This window comes from Trachypithecus francoisi, unplaced genomic scaffold, assembly GCF_009764315.1.
Source record: "Trachypithecus francoisi isolate TF-2019V2 unplaced genomic scaffold, Tfra_2.0 Lachesis_group0, whole genome shotgun sequence".
Taxonomy (NCBI): domain Eukaryota; kingdom Metazoa; phylum Chordata; class Mammalia; order Primates; family Cercopithecidae; genus Trachypithecus; species Trachypithecus francoisi.
Genome location: NW_022681453.1, coordinates 88,955,044 through 88,972,061, shown reverse-complemented (window position 1 = coordinate 88,972,061; position 17,018 = coordinate 88,955,044). Strand labels below are relative to the sequence as shown.

Here is a 17,018-nt window from a genome sequence, read left to right as displayed (position 1 = left end):
TAATATTAAAAAACAAATGAAAACATGTTATCCAGTTTAAAGAGACCCACATGAACTTCTTTAGTTAAAACTGGTATTTCAGAACATTCTCCCTTCATCCCACCCACACTAAATAGATGTTTAGTTCTTACGTGAATTGAACTGTTGATAAATTTGCAGATTTATTTGCAAAAAAGAAAAGCATATCCAAAGTTATGTTTATAACTATGTAGTGTTTACATGGTACATTGTCAAATTCCAGTATAATTTGTTTTATAGCTCAAACAGACATTCTCCTATGTATTTTAAGACTTTCCAGTAAAGAACAACATCTAAAAAAGAAAAATGTTTTAACTGTTAAAAAGAAATAAAAGTATTTAGAACCTTCAGGTTATTTTCTATACTAACTAGGTCCTCCTAATTCCATGTGAGATCCATGTTTTCATAAACTTATTCCCTTCCTTTGGTTAACTATGAATATTATATTGTGCAATGTGAACCTCATGGGAAATTCCTATATATCAAATGTTGTTTCCCCTTTAGGAAGGAGTCCGGTTCTTTGTGGTGGATTGCCGTCCTGCAGAGCAATATAATGCTGGGCATTTAGCAACTGCTTTCCACTTAGATTCAGATCTGGTTAGTATAAATGCTGATTAATTATTCTTAAAGTAACTTTTTTTCCTTTAGTTCATAAATAAATGTATAGGTCCCAGATTGGGGAATTTTTTTCTTTCTGTTTAAGAAGGGAGTCTCTGCCCTTATAAGAAAAGTGTTGCTGTCAGGTTTACTTTTCACCCAAATATGCTTTTGTGTTGTTTGTTTGTTTGTTTCGCTCTTGTTGCCCAGGCAGGAGTACAATGGTGCGATCTCAGCTCACTGCAACCTCTGCCTCCTGGGTTCAAACTATTCTCCTGCCTCACCCTCCTGAGTAGCTGGGATTACAGGCACCCGCCACCACACCCGGCTAATTTTTTGTATTTTTAGTAGAGAGAGGCTTTCACCATGTTGGCCAGGCTGGTCTCAAACTCCTGACCTCAGGTGATCCCCCTACCTCAGCCTCCCAAAGTGTTGGGAATATAGGCCTGAGCCACTACATCCGGCCCAGATACCCTTTTGGCATCATAAAGAGTAGTTGAAACAATGCCCACTGTGGCTTACTATTGCTTACCATTGTTATGTCAGTAAATTCTGAATTTAGTTTGAGCTACATAGTAGAGCACTTAGCATAGTGCACTGCACCTACTAAGTACTCTTCGGATATCAGCTCTTACTGTAATTGAGTAAGAATTCTGTAAGCTTTATAGTATGAACCATTTTTAATCATGAGTATTTATGCATATAATAAACTAATATTTAATAAGGATAGTATCTGGCTTATAAGTACTTAGTTATTAAAACTACTATCCTAGGTCATTTAATTTGAAGAATGGTAAAGTAAATAATTGTCAGAGATGTATAGAGCTGTTGGTAAAATTGAGGCTAATGTCATTTAAGCCATTCTGGGATCATTAAAGCCTCAGGGATGGGGAACACAGGAGTGGGATGAGAAATCTCTTAGCTAAATATTAAGTCTACCTTTCCCCTTCCTAACTTGTCTTAAAAATTTGATGCTGAGACTGAAAGGGTGTGTGAAAGGGCTTAGGTAATATTGAGAGAAAACTAATATAAGAAATCAGAGTTTTGGATATTGTAAGAAAGGCCATCTTAGCTCATCCATATTCCATAGTTGAACTCTGTGCCTTTCTCTTCCCTTGATTCCTCTGTCATTCCTATTTTAACAGTTTACTCAGGTGATTCATGAATACTTAAATTAATTTTTTTTTTTTTTGAGACAGAGTTTCTACTCTGCCACTCAGGCTAGAGTGCAGTGGTGTGATCTTGGCTCACTGCAACCTCAGCCTCCCAGGTTCTGGCGATTCTCTGGCCTCAGCCTCCCGAGTAGCTGGGACTGCAGGTGTGCGCCACCACATCTGGCTAATTTTTTTGTTTCTAGTAGAGGAGGGGGTTCATGTTGGCCAGGCTGGTCTTGAACTCCCAGCCTCAAGTAATCTGCCCACCTCGGCCCCCCAAAGTACAGGGATTACAGGCATGAGCCACCATGCCAGGCTTGAATTTTAAAAAAATTTTAAAGAATATTATCAACTTACTTAGTCTTGCAGACTTTTAATATCTATTTACATATTTCTTGTTTTGCCACTTGATTTTTCACATAACAGTTTCTAAGAGATGTTTTGATTTAAGTACATTCTTTCTAATGATGCATAGTGGTCCATGGTACATGTAGGTATACTATAATTTATTGCCTGATTGATGTGTATGTGGGTTTTTTTGTTTTCTTGTAATAATGCTGCAGTTAACATCTTTATATACATTTTGTGAACTTATGCAAATATTTCTGTAAAATAGATTCTTAAAGGTAAAATTGTTTTGTTGAGGTGTGTGGATATATACATTTTACTAGAGACCACCATATTGCCCTTTAAAAAGGTGGAACACAGCTACTCTGGAGGCTGAGTTAGGAGAATTGCTTGAACCTGGGAGGCAGAGGTTGCGGTGAGCCTAGATCGCGCCACTGCACTCCAGCCTGGGTGACTGAGGGAGAGTCTGTCTCAAAAAAAAAAAAAAAAAAAAAAAAAGATGGAACCGGCTGGGCGCGGTGGCTCAAGCCTGTAATCCCAGCACTTTGGGAGGCCGAGATGGGCGGATCACGAGAGGAGATCGAGACCATCCTGGCTAACACGGTGAAACCCCGTCTCTACTAAAAAATGCAAAAAACTAGCCGGGTGAGGTGGCGGGCGCCTGTAGTCCCAGCTACTCGGGAGGCTGAGGCAGGAGAATGGCGTGAACCCGGGAGGCGGAGCTTGCAGTGAGCTGAGATCCGGCCACTGCACTCCAGCCCGGGCAACAGAGCGAGACTCCGTCTCAAAAAAAAAAAAGGTGAAACCTTCTTATGTTTCAGAACTCTAAATGAGAATGCCATTGGTATTATTGGACATTATCAATCTTTTCGCATCTTACCAGAGTGATGAGTGAAAAATAGTTGTAATTACCAATGAGGTTGAACATTATTTTTTGTGGGTGTGCTGTTTATATTTGCTTTTGTTTTTTACAAATTGCTTTTCTATGTGGTCTGTCCATTTTTCTATTTTTCACCATACTTTTTGTGTATCTCCATTAAAACAGTTTTTAAACATCGTTGTAGTCATTGTCGTACTTGTTTCCTTGAGGGTAAGAAATGAATATTTTATCCTTGTATCTCCATTACCTGCAATAGTGCCGATAAACAAATGCTTTCTGTTATTTCTGACTATCCTCTAAGAAATACATGGTTTACCATCTAAGGGGAAACTGAAAAATAGAGCTTGTTTTGATCTATAGTTTTATACTCTTTCTGTCTTGATACCTAAGGACACAGTTGCTACTTGTTATGTAAGAAGAAACAGGAACTAAACAGGTTTTCTCTAGTAGAGACGTATTTTCTTTGCATCAATCTTTGTGTGAATGTTCAATTTTTGTTCTATTGTATTATAGATACATTTATAAATATTTCTCTTATCCCAGGGGTTTTATTTATAAGTCTTTTTTTCCCTTCATTTTCGTTGTAGCTCTTTAAATATTGGGGTTTTTCCTAAAAAAAAATTCAAAATTTACAAATATATGTGAAACACAGGCTTGTCAAGTTTTTAACTTTAAAAAAATTATCTAGATGCTCCAGAATCCATCTGAGTTTGCACAGTCAGTAAAATCCTTGCTGGAAGCACAGAAGCAGTCCATTGAGTCTGGCTCCATAGCTGGTGGGGAGCACCTCTGTTTTATGGGCAGTGGCAGGGAGGAAGAAGACATGTATATGAACATGGTCCTGGCACACTTTTTACAGGTATGCTGACATAAATTATTTCAGTTTTGTTTGGTTAATGTTACCACCTTTAAAAAATTTGCGTAGATAACTTTTTGCTTGTTAGATTTATCTGTATTTTTCTTGGTTTTGTGACTTGTTAAGGTCTTCAGGTTTTTCTCATATGCTCATATGTTTTTTTAATGTTTAATTCAAACCATCTGGAATTTATTTTGTGTAAGAAGTAAGGTAGGAATTAAAAAAAATTTTCTCCAAATAGCTTACAAATTGTACAATTTGAAATACCACCTTATTAATATACTGAGTTCCTCTATGCATCAAGATCTATTTCTGGATTATTATGTTACACTGATCTTTTATTGTTTTCTGTTTATTATTGCTTTTTTGAGCTGGAGTCTTGCTCTGTTGCCTAGGCTGTAGTGCAGTGCGTGATCTTGACTCACTGCAACCTCCGCATCCCGGATTCAAACAATTCTCCTCCCTTCGCCTCTCGAGTAGCTGGACTATAGGCATGCGCCACGATGCTTGACTAGTTTTTGTATTGGTAGTAGAGACGGGGTTTCACTATGTTGGCCAGGCTGGTCTCGAACTCCTGACCTCAAGTGATCCGCCCTCTTCGGCCTCCTAGAGTGCTGGGATAACAGGCGTGAGCCACCGTCCCTGGCCTATTATGTTACATTGATCTTTATGTGTATTTATGTCCTAGTACTTTTTACAGTAGCTATATAATTCATTTTAATATCTTCATTTGAAACTGAATAAATGCATATGCACATTCATTCACAACACCTGGCCATCTTTCCTTTTTGTGTTTAAGGATCGTCTTCAACACAGCTAATTTGAATTAGTGATTTTATGCAGCCTGCTTCTCTGCTTTTTTAAAAACGTCACTCAGTGATGGCTTGTTTTATATTAAAATAGTTACTTATTAGGTATTCTTTGGCAGTTTATGTGTTAAAGTCCTTACTTTGTATGGTCCTGAACTATGGAATCAGCAAGATGGTAGGCCTGGTAATACACAAGCCACTCAATTTGGATTCATTTCTATTTATGTTGTATTTTACTGAGAATCTGGTTTGAAAAAATTAAAGACGAAATCCTTGAAAAGCAAAATCAGAGAAGGAAGAGGATATTTGGGAGAGAGATTGTAGGATAATTTTAAATTTTATTAAAGGAAAGAGTTTAGAAGCATACGGAATAACAAAAGTAGGGAACCAAACTCGTTTCACTCATAAATTTAACTGGTCTATTCTAAAAATGCTTCAGGCCAGGCAGGGTGGCTCACACCTATAATCCCAATAGTTTGGTAGACTGAGATGGGAGGATCACTTGAGCCCAGGAGTTCAAGACCACCCTGGGCAACATAATGAGACCCTGTCTCTACAAAAAATAAAAATATTAACTGCGTGTGGATGTATTCATCTGTAGTCCCAGCTGCTTGGGAGGCTGAGGCAGGATAATTGCATGAGCTGGGAGATTGAGGCTGCCGTGAGCCGTATTCATGAGACCCTATCCTCAAAAACAAAATGAAATAAAAACGCTTCAGTGTAAACTGTACTGTATATTGTGAGGGCTGTCATAGGGCAAGAGTTTGGAATATTGTGAACTTTTTAAAATTATTCAAGTTCTTTGTGTGGTTTTATAAATTTTTTCCCGAATTTTTATTATGGAAAATTTCAAGGAAATTGAAAAGTAGGGAGAACTGAATGCCATAAACTCATTATAAAGACATAACCACATCATTATCATACTTTATTAAAAAAAAATTTAGTGTTCAAGTTTCCCTGATTTTCCTAAGATCTAAAACAACATTGACATTTGGTTAATGTCTTTTTTTTTTTTTTTTTTTTTTTTTTTGAGGCGGTGTCTTGCTCTGTCGCCCGGACTGGAGTGCAGTGGCCGGATCTCAGCTCACTGCAAGCTCCGCCTCCCGGGTTCACGCCATTCTCCTGCCTCAGCCTCGCGAGCAGCTGGGACTACAGGCGCCCGCCACCTCGCCCAGCTAGTTTTTTGTATTTTTAGTAGAGACGGGGTTTCACCGTGTTAGCCAGGATGGTCTCGATCTCCTGACCTCGTGATCCGCCCATCTCGGCCTCCCAAAGTGCTGGGATTACAGGCTTGAGCCACCGCGCCCGGCCTGGTTAATGTCTTTTAAGTTTCTTTGAGTTTATAGGTTCCTTTGTTAAATTTTTTTCCTTGCATATTTTTGTTGGGAAAAGCACTTAATTTGTGTTATAGAGTTCCCCACATTCTGGATTTTGCTGATTACATTCACATGGTGTCGTTTATCATGTTCTGTCCCTGGTATTTCCTGTAAGCCAGTAGTCTACATCTAGAGATGTGTTCAGACTTCTTTGTTTAGGAGAAGGAGGTCCTGAGGGGGTGATGCCTGCCTCTTTTAGATGATGAATACTATTTAGATGTATTTTTAGTGTTCCTCTTTTTTATTGTTGTTTTTATTACTTAGATCCATTATGTTTTTAGTAGTTTGCAAAATGGTAACATTCCCTTATTTCTTCATAATTAGCCATAATGTTTCTTTTTATATTGTCTTTTAATAGAGGACCCAAAATATTTTGAAAGCTTTTAAAAATCACTCTGATTACATCCTAAAATACTGTTTAATTTTGGTTTGAACATTGCACTATTGAAACGATAATACAAGTAAAATCAAGACTTGTTAATAGCCTTGAAGTTGTCCCCTTCTTCCCACCCAAGCACCAGACCCTTACAATACGTAAGGTAAATGGATATACCTCTCTGTGTGCCAAAGTCCAAAATGTCAAGGAAATAAGAAAGCCCTGAAATTTAATATATAACTTGATATTGTATTTATCAGTGTTTTAGAACTAGCTGAAGTTTTAATTAAGTCGCATTTTTGGAAGAATTTAAATTTTCTTTTCCGTTACAGAAAAACAAAGAATATGTGAGTATTGCCAGTGGAGGATTTATGGGTAAGATTTTAATGTATTAGTTGTTTTCCTCTGTGTTTCAGAAGAAATTGTATTGATTATCAATAGAGTTGATCTGGAGTGGTCACATTAGTTAATGGGTAGACTCTTCATTCATTCAATATTTTCAGAAAAGGCAAGGCCAGGAGGACTTACAGATAACAGACAAACGTAATAGGCAGTTGAAATGAGTGACTATTTGATGTAAGACTATTTTAATAGATTTGTTTCCAAAAAATATTTTTGTAAAGATGAATGAAAAACTGTCCACATGATTGCCTCTATGGAAAAGAAGGATTAAATGATGGGACGGGGAAGGAAGAATTCAAGGAATACTTTTTATAGTATACCCTTTGGACTCTAGGTGTTTTATTATTTTATTTTTGAACTACTTGAAGGTATTCTCTGTTTAAAAAATGTTAGCTAAGTGGAACAAAATAAACTGATGTTTTCAGAACTGCAGACTAATATTTGATAATCTAGGAGAGTCAAATAATTGTCAAGCTCTCTGCAGGCAAGTATTGAGAATTTTACTTTGCAGGCAGAGTAACAAGATTTTAAAAGAGCCTATCTTACATTAGAAAAAGAGATTACAAAAATACTGAGCTGTAAATGCTGGGGAAAATTAATGATCAAATCAAATCAATATATAAGAATCACATGCTAACCAATTGTGCAACTGAAGCTCCAAAAATCAAATCAGTATATGTTGAGGGTAATGGAATCGTAGGCTTTAATCATGGGAGTTAGGCTGTAACTTAGGATTTTTGGAACATTAGGATGTATTTCCTCTTGGTCTTTGTTGATATTAACAAGGATTATGATTATCTTCTATTTATCATGACCTGATAACTAACGACTTTTGAGGTTCATACCCAGAGTGATGTACAAAAAGGGTTATTTTAATAAGTAGTGTTAAACATGTATTGGCCCTAGGCTCATTGTTATTTATTAGGAATCCTGGTAATGATATAAAACTTGATTATTAAGCTTGTAATTCTCAAAAGGGTCTGAAAAGCATTTTTTTTATAGTGTAGCCCAGATTTTGGAAATGTTTTTAAAACCATGGATTATTTATTCACCAATAATAATATCTCTTTCTGTAACTGTTAATGCCTAACGATGCTTCTTTATTATGGGAGAGATTGATTGATGTCTCCTTATGGTATAACGAAAGTCACAATCGGTTTTCTATTTATCCTTTATGTCATAAAAATGTTGCAGAAATTATCTATTAATACTTGAAAGATTTCCTTCCAAAGAAGAAAACATAAAGCCTATACAGTTATCATCACCTTTGGCGTCACTTAAGAAATGTTGTCCGTGTACAGAGGGTTTTAGGAGGAAGAAGACGAAGGTTTGCTCTAGCTTGGAGGCCTTTTCTCCATCACAGACGTGCAGAAAGAAATACCTGTGATTATTTCCTTCGGTCCTTTTTTCTCAGCTGTGACATATTTATTATATTTCGTTGGTAATGAATTTTTCCAAAGAGGGTTGATATTTTAGGTTTTGTTGTTGTCGTTGTTTTTAATTTATCTTAAGCACTGCAGCAGCACCTGGCAGACATTAATGTGGATGGACCAGAAAATGGATATGGCCATTGGATTGCTAGTACCTCAGGCTCAAGGAGCAGTATCAATTCTGTTGATGTAAGTGTATGTAGAGAGTACGTTACCGGATTTGGATAAGTTCCCAGAAAAGGTGATTAACTACTAAATCCCTACCATAACAGAAATGGAGTCAAAACATTTTAAACACATGCCGTGAAGAATCATAGTATTGTGAGATTAATGAAATGATACAGCAAGCCTTTATTGTGAGATTGATGACATGATACAGCAAGCCTTCACAGCTAAACTAGGTGGGAGCTCTTGAAGTTCAGCTGCTGAAATCAAATTTCTCCCTGTCCATCTGTAGTTTGGTATCACATAGTGACAGTTTTATGCTCCAGCTTAAATATCGATGGGGACAAATCTGGGTCCTATAAATAGCTGGGACTCTTAAGCAAGCTGATTCCAGGCGTCTTCCAGTTAGTTTTTGCCAGAATACGAGGGCTCATAATCATCTCATGCACACTATATCTGTACCCATCCCCATCACAGACTTAAATGATTTGAACGTGAGTCTATCCACATTTGAGAATTGGTCAGGCAGAGGAAGACAAGAACTAGTTGCCAATCCTATTTGATTTTTAGTTATTGAGATGTGTATTACTACCCGGTTTTGCTACAGTGGATAAATCTGTTTTTCTGTTCTACTTTGGAAATATTTGGGTAATAGGTCTTTTGTGCTTTTCCAGTACTTCAGTATTTCATGTTAGTTGAATTAGATGTCATTAAATTATTTTCATAAATAATGGTCCTCATCTACGTAGTGATTATTTTTTAAAACAGAAATAGAAGGGAAACTGCAGTACAAGGTCATGGTTAGTAGCTTGGGCTTACAGGTCTGACATACCTAGGTTCAGATTTCATCTACAACTTACTTTCTTCATGATCTCCAGCAAGGTCTTTTTTGAGCTGTGGTTTCTCCACCTGTGTAATAGAAATGTTAACAACATAACCTTCTTCCTAAGGATAACTTGAGGATCAACTGTGGAAGTAAATGGAAAGTATAGTACCTGTCACCAAATATTTAATAGTAGTTATTATGAAATTGTAACTCACTACCTGTGTTAGTTGAGGTTTATCTTTGGCCATGCAAATCAAAATCAGATTATTTTCACATCAGCAGATAAGGCTTGCCTGAGAATCTTATTTTTAACTTGATACTCTTATTTTTAACTTGATGCTCTTTGTGTGAAATCACCATTTACTTAGTAAATGTTTGCTATTTTCACTTACAAATAACTAAATAGTATTTCATTGTTTGGGTATATTATAATTTATTCAGTTCTCTATTATTCAATATTTACATTGTGTCCAGTTTTTTTCTGTTACAAACACTGTTTAATTTTTGTAGTGATAAATTTGCATATGCCATGATTATTTAGTCCTAGAAGTGGAATAATTTGATTAAAATGTTACCAAAGTCCTTAGACTTCTGCATTATTATCAAATGGCTCTCCAAAAACATTCTAATTTATATTCCTGTTCACATCACTGGATAATTTTTCTGTTGAAGCTTTTATATTCAGATTTGAAAAACACTGATTGAGGCTATTTTAGAAATTATCTTAAAGAGCATTCTTTTCAAAGTAGAACCAAACCAAAGAAGTTTTGCAGTTTAATTTGGCTTTGAATTTAGATATAGAAATAGAAACATAGTTTTTTTGTGTTGTTAATGACATTTCTTCTAAAAATAAAAGTAACAGATGTTCATTGTAGCATCATATATAAATAAGAAAAGTATAAAGAAAACAAAGTCACCTGTAGCTGTTCCAGAGATAATTTTGCCATTCATATTTTGAAGTATTTTCATCAAACCCTTTTTAGTGAATGTGTTTGTTTTAAAAGTAGTGATCATAGCAAAGTAGAATTTTATTTTCTGCTTTTTTCATTAAACGTATGAGCATTTTCTAGCATTTTAAAATGCTATTTAAAAATAGTATGAGTTTGTAATGACTGTATAATTTTCCATCAAATAGTACCCAAATTTCTGGGCACTTCCCATTAATTCTAAAGAGGAATTAATTGGCAAAAAAGAGGATCACTTTTAAATGTTTGACACCCATCACTGAATTTCCTTCTAGGAAGGTGTATGTGAGCAATCCCATGAAACAATTTAAGAATTATACTCAAAGCCATGCACAGTGGCTCATGCTTGTAATCCCAGCACGATGGGAGCCCGAGACAGGTGAATCACCTTAGGTCAGGAGTTCAAAAATTAGCCAGGCGTGGTGGCAGGTGCCTGTAATCCCAGCTACTCAGGAGGCTGAGGTTACAGTGAACCGAGATCGTGCCACTGCACTCCAGCTTGGGTGACAGAGCAAGACTCTGTCTCAAAACAACAACAACAAAAAACAAACAAAAAAGAATTATACTCGCATCCCTTACATTTGGTACATCAGGATAATTTTTCTTCAGAAAATAAAGCCCTCAGTGGCAGTGTCTTTAAAAAACAAGCATTTACAAGGGATAAATATTTAAAAGTTTAGCTACATGGATAGTAGTTTGATTATACTTTTCCTTTATTTTTGTAGACTAGTCTAAGAAAGGTTAATAGTTTTAACTATTTCCTATTGAATAAATAAGGTAATTTCAGACTCCACACACATATATGTGCAAATAGTAGTTTGATCATACTTTTGCTTATTTTTGTAAACTAGTCTGAGATAAGAAAGGTCAGTAGTTTTAACTGTTTCTTTCATAATAAAGAAGGTAATGTCAGACTCCACACACATATATGTACAAGTATATCCTAATATTTTATTCTACCTTCTATTCTTTTTCTTTTCTTTTTTTTTTTTTTTTGACACGGAGTCTCACTCTATTGCTCAGACTGGAGTGCAGTGGCACAATCTCAGCTCACTGCAACCTCCACCTCGCAGGTTCAAGCAGTTGTCTGCCACAGCCTCCCAAGTAGCTGGGATTACAATTGCCCATCACCACGCCTGGATAATTTTTGTATTTTTAGTAGAGACGGGGTTTCACTATTTTGGCCAGGCTGGTCTTGAACTCCTGACCTCGTGATCACCTGCCTCGGCCTCCCAAAGTGCTGGGATTACAGGCGTGAGCCACCGCACCTGGCCTCTACCTTCTATTCTTAAAATGGTTTCACCTAATGAATTAGGTTGCAGCTGCCGCAACAAAATATCATACCACAGACTGGTGGCTTAACCAATGTAAATTTATTGTCTTACTGTTCTGGAGACTAAAAGTCAAAGATCAAAGTATTGGCAGGTTTAGTTTATCCTGAGGCCTCTCTCCTTGGCATGTAGATGGCTGCCTTGCCCTCTGTGTCCTCACATGGCTTCTTGTCTGTTTTCATAGGCTCATGTCTTTGTCTCTTATAAGGACACCAGTCAGACTGGATTAGAGACCACCTATAAATACCTCATTTAACCTTAATTATGCCTGTAGAGGCCCTGTCTCCAAATACAGTCACATTCTAAGATATACTGGGAGTTAGGACTTTAACATATGAATTTGGTGGGATTACAATTCAGTCTATAGCATGTAGATAACCGTTAGCAGTAGTATGTCTTCTAGTCATGTAGAGAGCAGTTAATCCATCTATGTTCTTTTTTTAGGGTGAATCTCCTAATGGCTCAAATGATAGAGGAATGAAATCACTAGTAAATAAAATGACTGTGGCTTTGAAGACAAAATCCGTTAACGTGAGGGAAAAAGTTATCAGTTTTATAGAGAATACATCAACTCCTGTGGATCGGTGAGTTGTTTATACAGTATGAGTTTATGATGAATAATTAAAACTAAAGAAATAATGTCTTACAGTAAGTAAATGTTAGTTGACTTGAATGTGTTTCAGAAAAGGATCATAAAGTACATTTTCTATTAGATGATTTCATCGTTTTCATTAGAATTGCAGGAATGTACTTTATATCCATAATTATTCTCTCTTACTACTCAAAGGTGCAAATAATGTATCTGTCACATCATGCCATTCACTAAAAATAATTTATGTCCCAGTATGTATTACATTTCATATAGTAGCTGCTTCCCAAATGTCAAATGGATGGAGAATCATCTGCTGAATTCAGTGATCTCATAGTAAGGACTTCTTCCTCTGCTCCAAGAATTTAAAACCTAGAAAATCTGGTCATGCTAAATATAGCAGAAACCCACCTTCTGATGTTTAAGATCAGACCTTCATAGAATTTTATTTACAAAACCCCATTTCCTTGTAAATTACAAATGAGGGACGTGGTTAACAACTGATAAACAAGTTTAAAAATATCTGTTTTATGTATCTTGTTTCTTATTGTAACTGAGGATACATTTTTTTCTCCATGTATGAGTCTGTTTGATCTTTCCTGTTCCTAGAGTTCAAAGCTAGTCTTATAATTGCAACAGAGAATTTGTTTTTAAGGAAGCCTTATATTGGAAATGTGTTATAGTATTTGGTTTCACTTTCATGTCTTGCAGTATCCTGGGAAAATTGACGTATTTTACTTTAAGAACTGAATGTCAGGGATTTGTTGTCTGTCCCTTTATTAAGTATAGTATATATGCATACAAAAGTACAGTTTTTTGCATTTAGTAAATAGCTGAGAAGGTAATAGATTATTTTCATTGATCCAAAAAATTGTACCTTATCCAAAGTGGTCAACTGATAATTACCAAGGTGTTTTATCAAGCCTGAAAGACTTGTTTATGCAATAAAGTTATTTCTGTTCTCAAAAGCTAACTAACCCTTTTACCTTTTGTTGGTGCTTCTAGGTTGGAGGACTATTATTGCTGCATTTTGTAGCATGAACATTTGCAATTTTATTTTAAAATTTGTTTTATTTTAAAATGGACTGGTGATAACTAAGTCAAAAAGACTGCTGCCTTGATTTACTTGTAATTGGCTTTTCTTTGTTTTTCTTTGTACTTGGGATGATGGAAACATCTTTATAGTGTACACTTTGGGTGAGAAAAACTGACTAAACTGTACCATATTTTTTGTTTTAAAGCTGTTGCATTTTTTTATAATCATTTTGTTCTGTCCTCTGCCTTGATTTGCTATAGAATGTCTTTCAATCTTCCTTGGCCAGACAGATCATGTACAGAGCGGTAAGCCAATGAGTAGAGCATTTTTCTTGAACCATCCTTTTCCTTTAATATGCCTCATGCCATCTATAAGCCTTATGCTGTCTTGGCTCAAATTTCATGCAGCTATTTCAAATGCTAAACTTTCCTCATTCTGCTTTTAGGAGTGTGTCATATTGTTAGATATACTTTTCTTTTGTTTTTTGCTTGATCATTTTAATTTCTTTTCCTGCATGCTTGTTTGTATCACGCATTCCACAGATGAAAATTAAGTTTGTTCAAAACCTGCAGTTTTTATTCTGAGACAGGGGAAGGTGAAACAAAGAAAGCATGTGTGTGGTCACGAGTTGACAGGTTATTTATATATATAAAAAACTGCTTTGGTGCTCATTTGCTTCTATCTCCTGCCTAGCAGCAGAGAAAATTATAGCACCTAAAAATAGGCACCATTCATGGTTCAAAATTTTTGTTAATTAATGTACATTATGTAATTTTATATTTTTAGATGTTTCTTAATAAGATGTATGTATTTAGGTTGAGTTAGCATATATAAATCTAAGCCACTACAGTTCTAGGGTTCTGCCTTTGGTTTTTGTTGAAAAAAAAATTACGTTTTTTTTCTAGGTGGTGGATTACTTTAATGTATAATTTGTCACTTCTCTAATCCAAATAAAATGAGGTGTTTCTCATTAAAAGACAAAATAAGTTTAAGGTTTAAAAATCTACTGGATCTTCAATTAGGATAACAGAAGAACTTTACTAACTTAACTCTGTGTGACTTTACAGTTCTTATACTCACAGAATTTTTCAGCAATTTAGAATATCAATTACAGCAACACCTACAAACATTTAAAAAGAAATTCTGTAAATCCTAAGTGGGCCAGAAAAAAAAAAAAAGAAATTCTAGTCATATTTTGAATGTAAGTTAAGCTTTGGAATAATGGAATGGAATTTTTCTCAGGTCACTTCAGTATTCTCAGTGACTTGAAGTAGCATTTTAAAAAATAATACTTCATTCTCTAAGACTATACTTTTGGCCGGGCGTGGTGGCCTCACGCCTGTAATCCCAGCACTTGGGAGGCTGAGGCAGGCAGATCACGAGGTGGGGAGATCAAGACCATCCTGGCTTACGCGGTGAAACCCTGGCTTACATGGTGAAACCCCGTCTCTACTGAAAAAAAAAATACAAAAAATACAAAAAAATTAGCTGGGCATGGTGGCAGGCACCTGTAATCTGAGCTACTCAGGAGGCTGAAGCAGGAGAATGGGGTGAACCTGGGACGCAGAGCTTTCAGTGAGCCAAGATTGTGCCACTGCACTCCAGCCTGGGTGACAGAGTGAGACTCCGTCTCAATAATAATAATAATAATAATAATAATAATACTTTACTCTCTAATAACTTATCTTCTAAGAGTTTTGATTTATTGTGACTATTCCTACACAATGCCAATTACAGGACTTCTGCTAATAATTTTACCTAGCACTACTTTAAAGGAAATTGCTCCTTTTCAAATTATAATCTATTTGTGAATCATCCTTTCCATTTTATTCTGTTATAGGACCATTGAATTAGTCTAATTTTTTTAACTCCCAAGTTCCCAAATTATTAATTTTTATAACTTAAATCATCTCTGATCCACAGTTAGATATATTTGTTTAGAAAAATGAGAAGTTAGAATGAAATAGGTTTCTTTCTAAGCTCAGTAAATTAAAGCCTACTCAAACCATACTAGAGATGTTTCTATTATTACCATGGCAAAAAAGTATAGATATTATGCTTTAAAACAATAGTCCAGCTGTTGAATTTTATTCATTTTTAGACAGTCTTTCCAAAAATGTCTCAATAATTCTTAGCATTCATGGTTATAAAGACTTTGCATTGTATTATAAATCTTGATCAACAATTAATAATTTGTTTTTTAGGATTGTCTCTTTACTCATACTTTCTGGTTATTTGGTTATCTAGTTATAGCAAATGCTTATTTGCTGTAAACATTTATCTTTGTTACTTTCTATGTTATGGCAGTTTAATTGTGCTTTAATATTAGGAGAGAACTCATAATCTAATCTAAAATTTTACAATCTAGATGGCATCAAAACATTTTTAGATAAAGCTCTTACCTCTTTCTTTTGTAAGAAAGCTGAATCTGAGTTTCAAAGGCATCCAAATTATATCATTTTCTATCTCTCTCTGATGAGCATAGTTTGGTAATTTATAGGACAGTTTTACATTAGATATATTTTAACATAAAACCAAATGATTGTCACTTTTTGTTTAACCAGACTTTAAGCCTATGTATTGATTAACCTAACTTGTAATTTCCAATGAATATTTGTTATACACTAAACTCTCGTTATGTTGAGGAATGTTATTTTGGAAGAAGTAAATCAACAGAATTAGGCTACAAAAAATTTTTTATTGATGATGTATATTTAAAATTTAAGTATCGATTTGATCTCTGTCTTCTGGGAAAATTGAATTCTAAACCTAAGTAAAGGCCAAGTGTGGTGGTTCACACCTGTAATCTCAGCACTGGGAGGCTGAGGTGAGAGGATCACAGGTACAAGAGTTCAAGACCAGTCGGCAGCATAGCAAGACCCTGTCTCTGAAAAAATAAAAAAATTAGGTGTGGTGGCACACCCCTGTGGTCCTGCACCCCTGTGGTCCCAGCTACATGGGAGACTGAGGCAGAAGGATTGCTTGAGCCCAAGAGTTCGAGGCTGCAGTGAGCTAAGATTGTGCCACTGTACTCCAGCCTGGGTGACAGAGCGAGACCCTGGCTCTAAAATAATAATAACAATAATAATAATAATAATAATAACTAAAGGCATGTAACCTCATGTTTTTTCTCACATTGGAATATCTCTTGAAAATAGAAGATTCTGAGTGTTTTCATACATTACATGCACACACCCCAAAAAGCTAGAGTCTTCCTTTGTAGTAGGTAATTTTAGCTGATCCTTATCCTACAAGTAAAACAATGCTTTTCCCCTCAGAAACATGTAGTATTTTGTTGACACATTTTAATTTTACCTCTTAGTTTATTTGGGATTACCTGAAAATTAGTAGGGTATTAATTTTTATATTAAAAAGAGAGGTCACACTTCCTATAGACCTAATCAAGCTTGAGTTTACATGCTTCTGCCTTTTGAAAAAGAGGCAGATTTTTTTTTTTTTTTTTTGCCTTGAGGTGGAGTTTTGCTCTTGTTGCCCAGGTTTGAGTGCAATCTCGGCTCACCACAACCTCCGCCTCCCAGGTTCAATCGTTTCTCCTGCCTCAGCCTCCCAAGCAGCTGGAATTACAGGCATGCACCACCATGCCCAGCTAATTTTGTATTTTTAGTAGAGACGGAGTTTCTCCATGTTGGTCAGACTAGTCTTGAACTTCCAACCTCAGGTGATCCACCCACCTCAGCCTTCCAAAGTCCTGGGATTACAGAAGTGAGCCACCGCGCCTGGCGGAGGCAGATTCATTTTTATGGCTTATATTTGCACAACAAAAGTAGAATCTTCATTTCTATTGAAACAAAAGTAACAGTAATAAAAAAATGGGAAGATAACCCTTAAGACACTTGCAC

General features: G+C 35.8%; 1 protein-coding gene across 2 annotated transcripts in view; it reads left to right on the top strand.

The window, feature by feature from the left end:
- TBC1D23 (TBC1 domain family member 23) overlaps positions 1–17,018 on the top strand; it is a 64,837-nt gene that overhangs the window by 38,835 nt on the left and 8,984 nt on the right. The window contains exons 10-15 of one of the 2 annotated variants that reach the window (XM_033211496.1): positions 523–615; positions 3,686–3,856; positions 6,747–6,789; positions 8,329–8,435; positions 11,978–12,117; positions 13,419–13,463. In XM_033211496.1, the coding sequence (XP_033067387.1) occupies positions 523–615; positions 3,686–3,856; positions 6,747–6,789; positions 8,329–8,435; positions 11,978–12,117; positions 13,419–13,463 (599 nt within the window). The remainder of the gene's footprint in view (positions 1–522; positions 616–3,685; positions 3,857–6,746; positions 6,790–8,328; positions 8,436–11,977; positions 12,118–13,418; positions 13,464–17,018) is intronic. The other variant, XM_033211497.1, reaches the window with a different exon arrangement.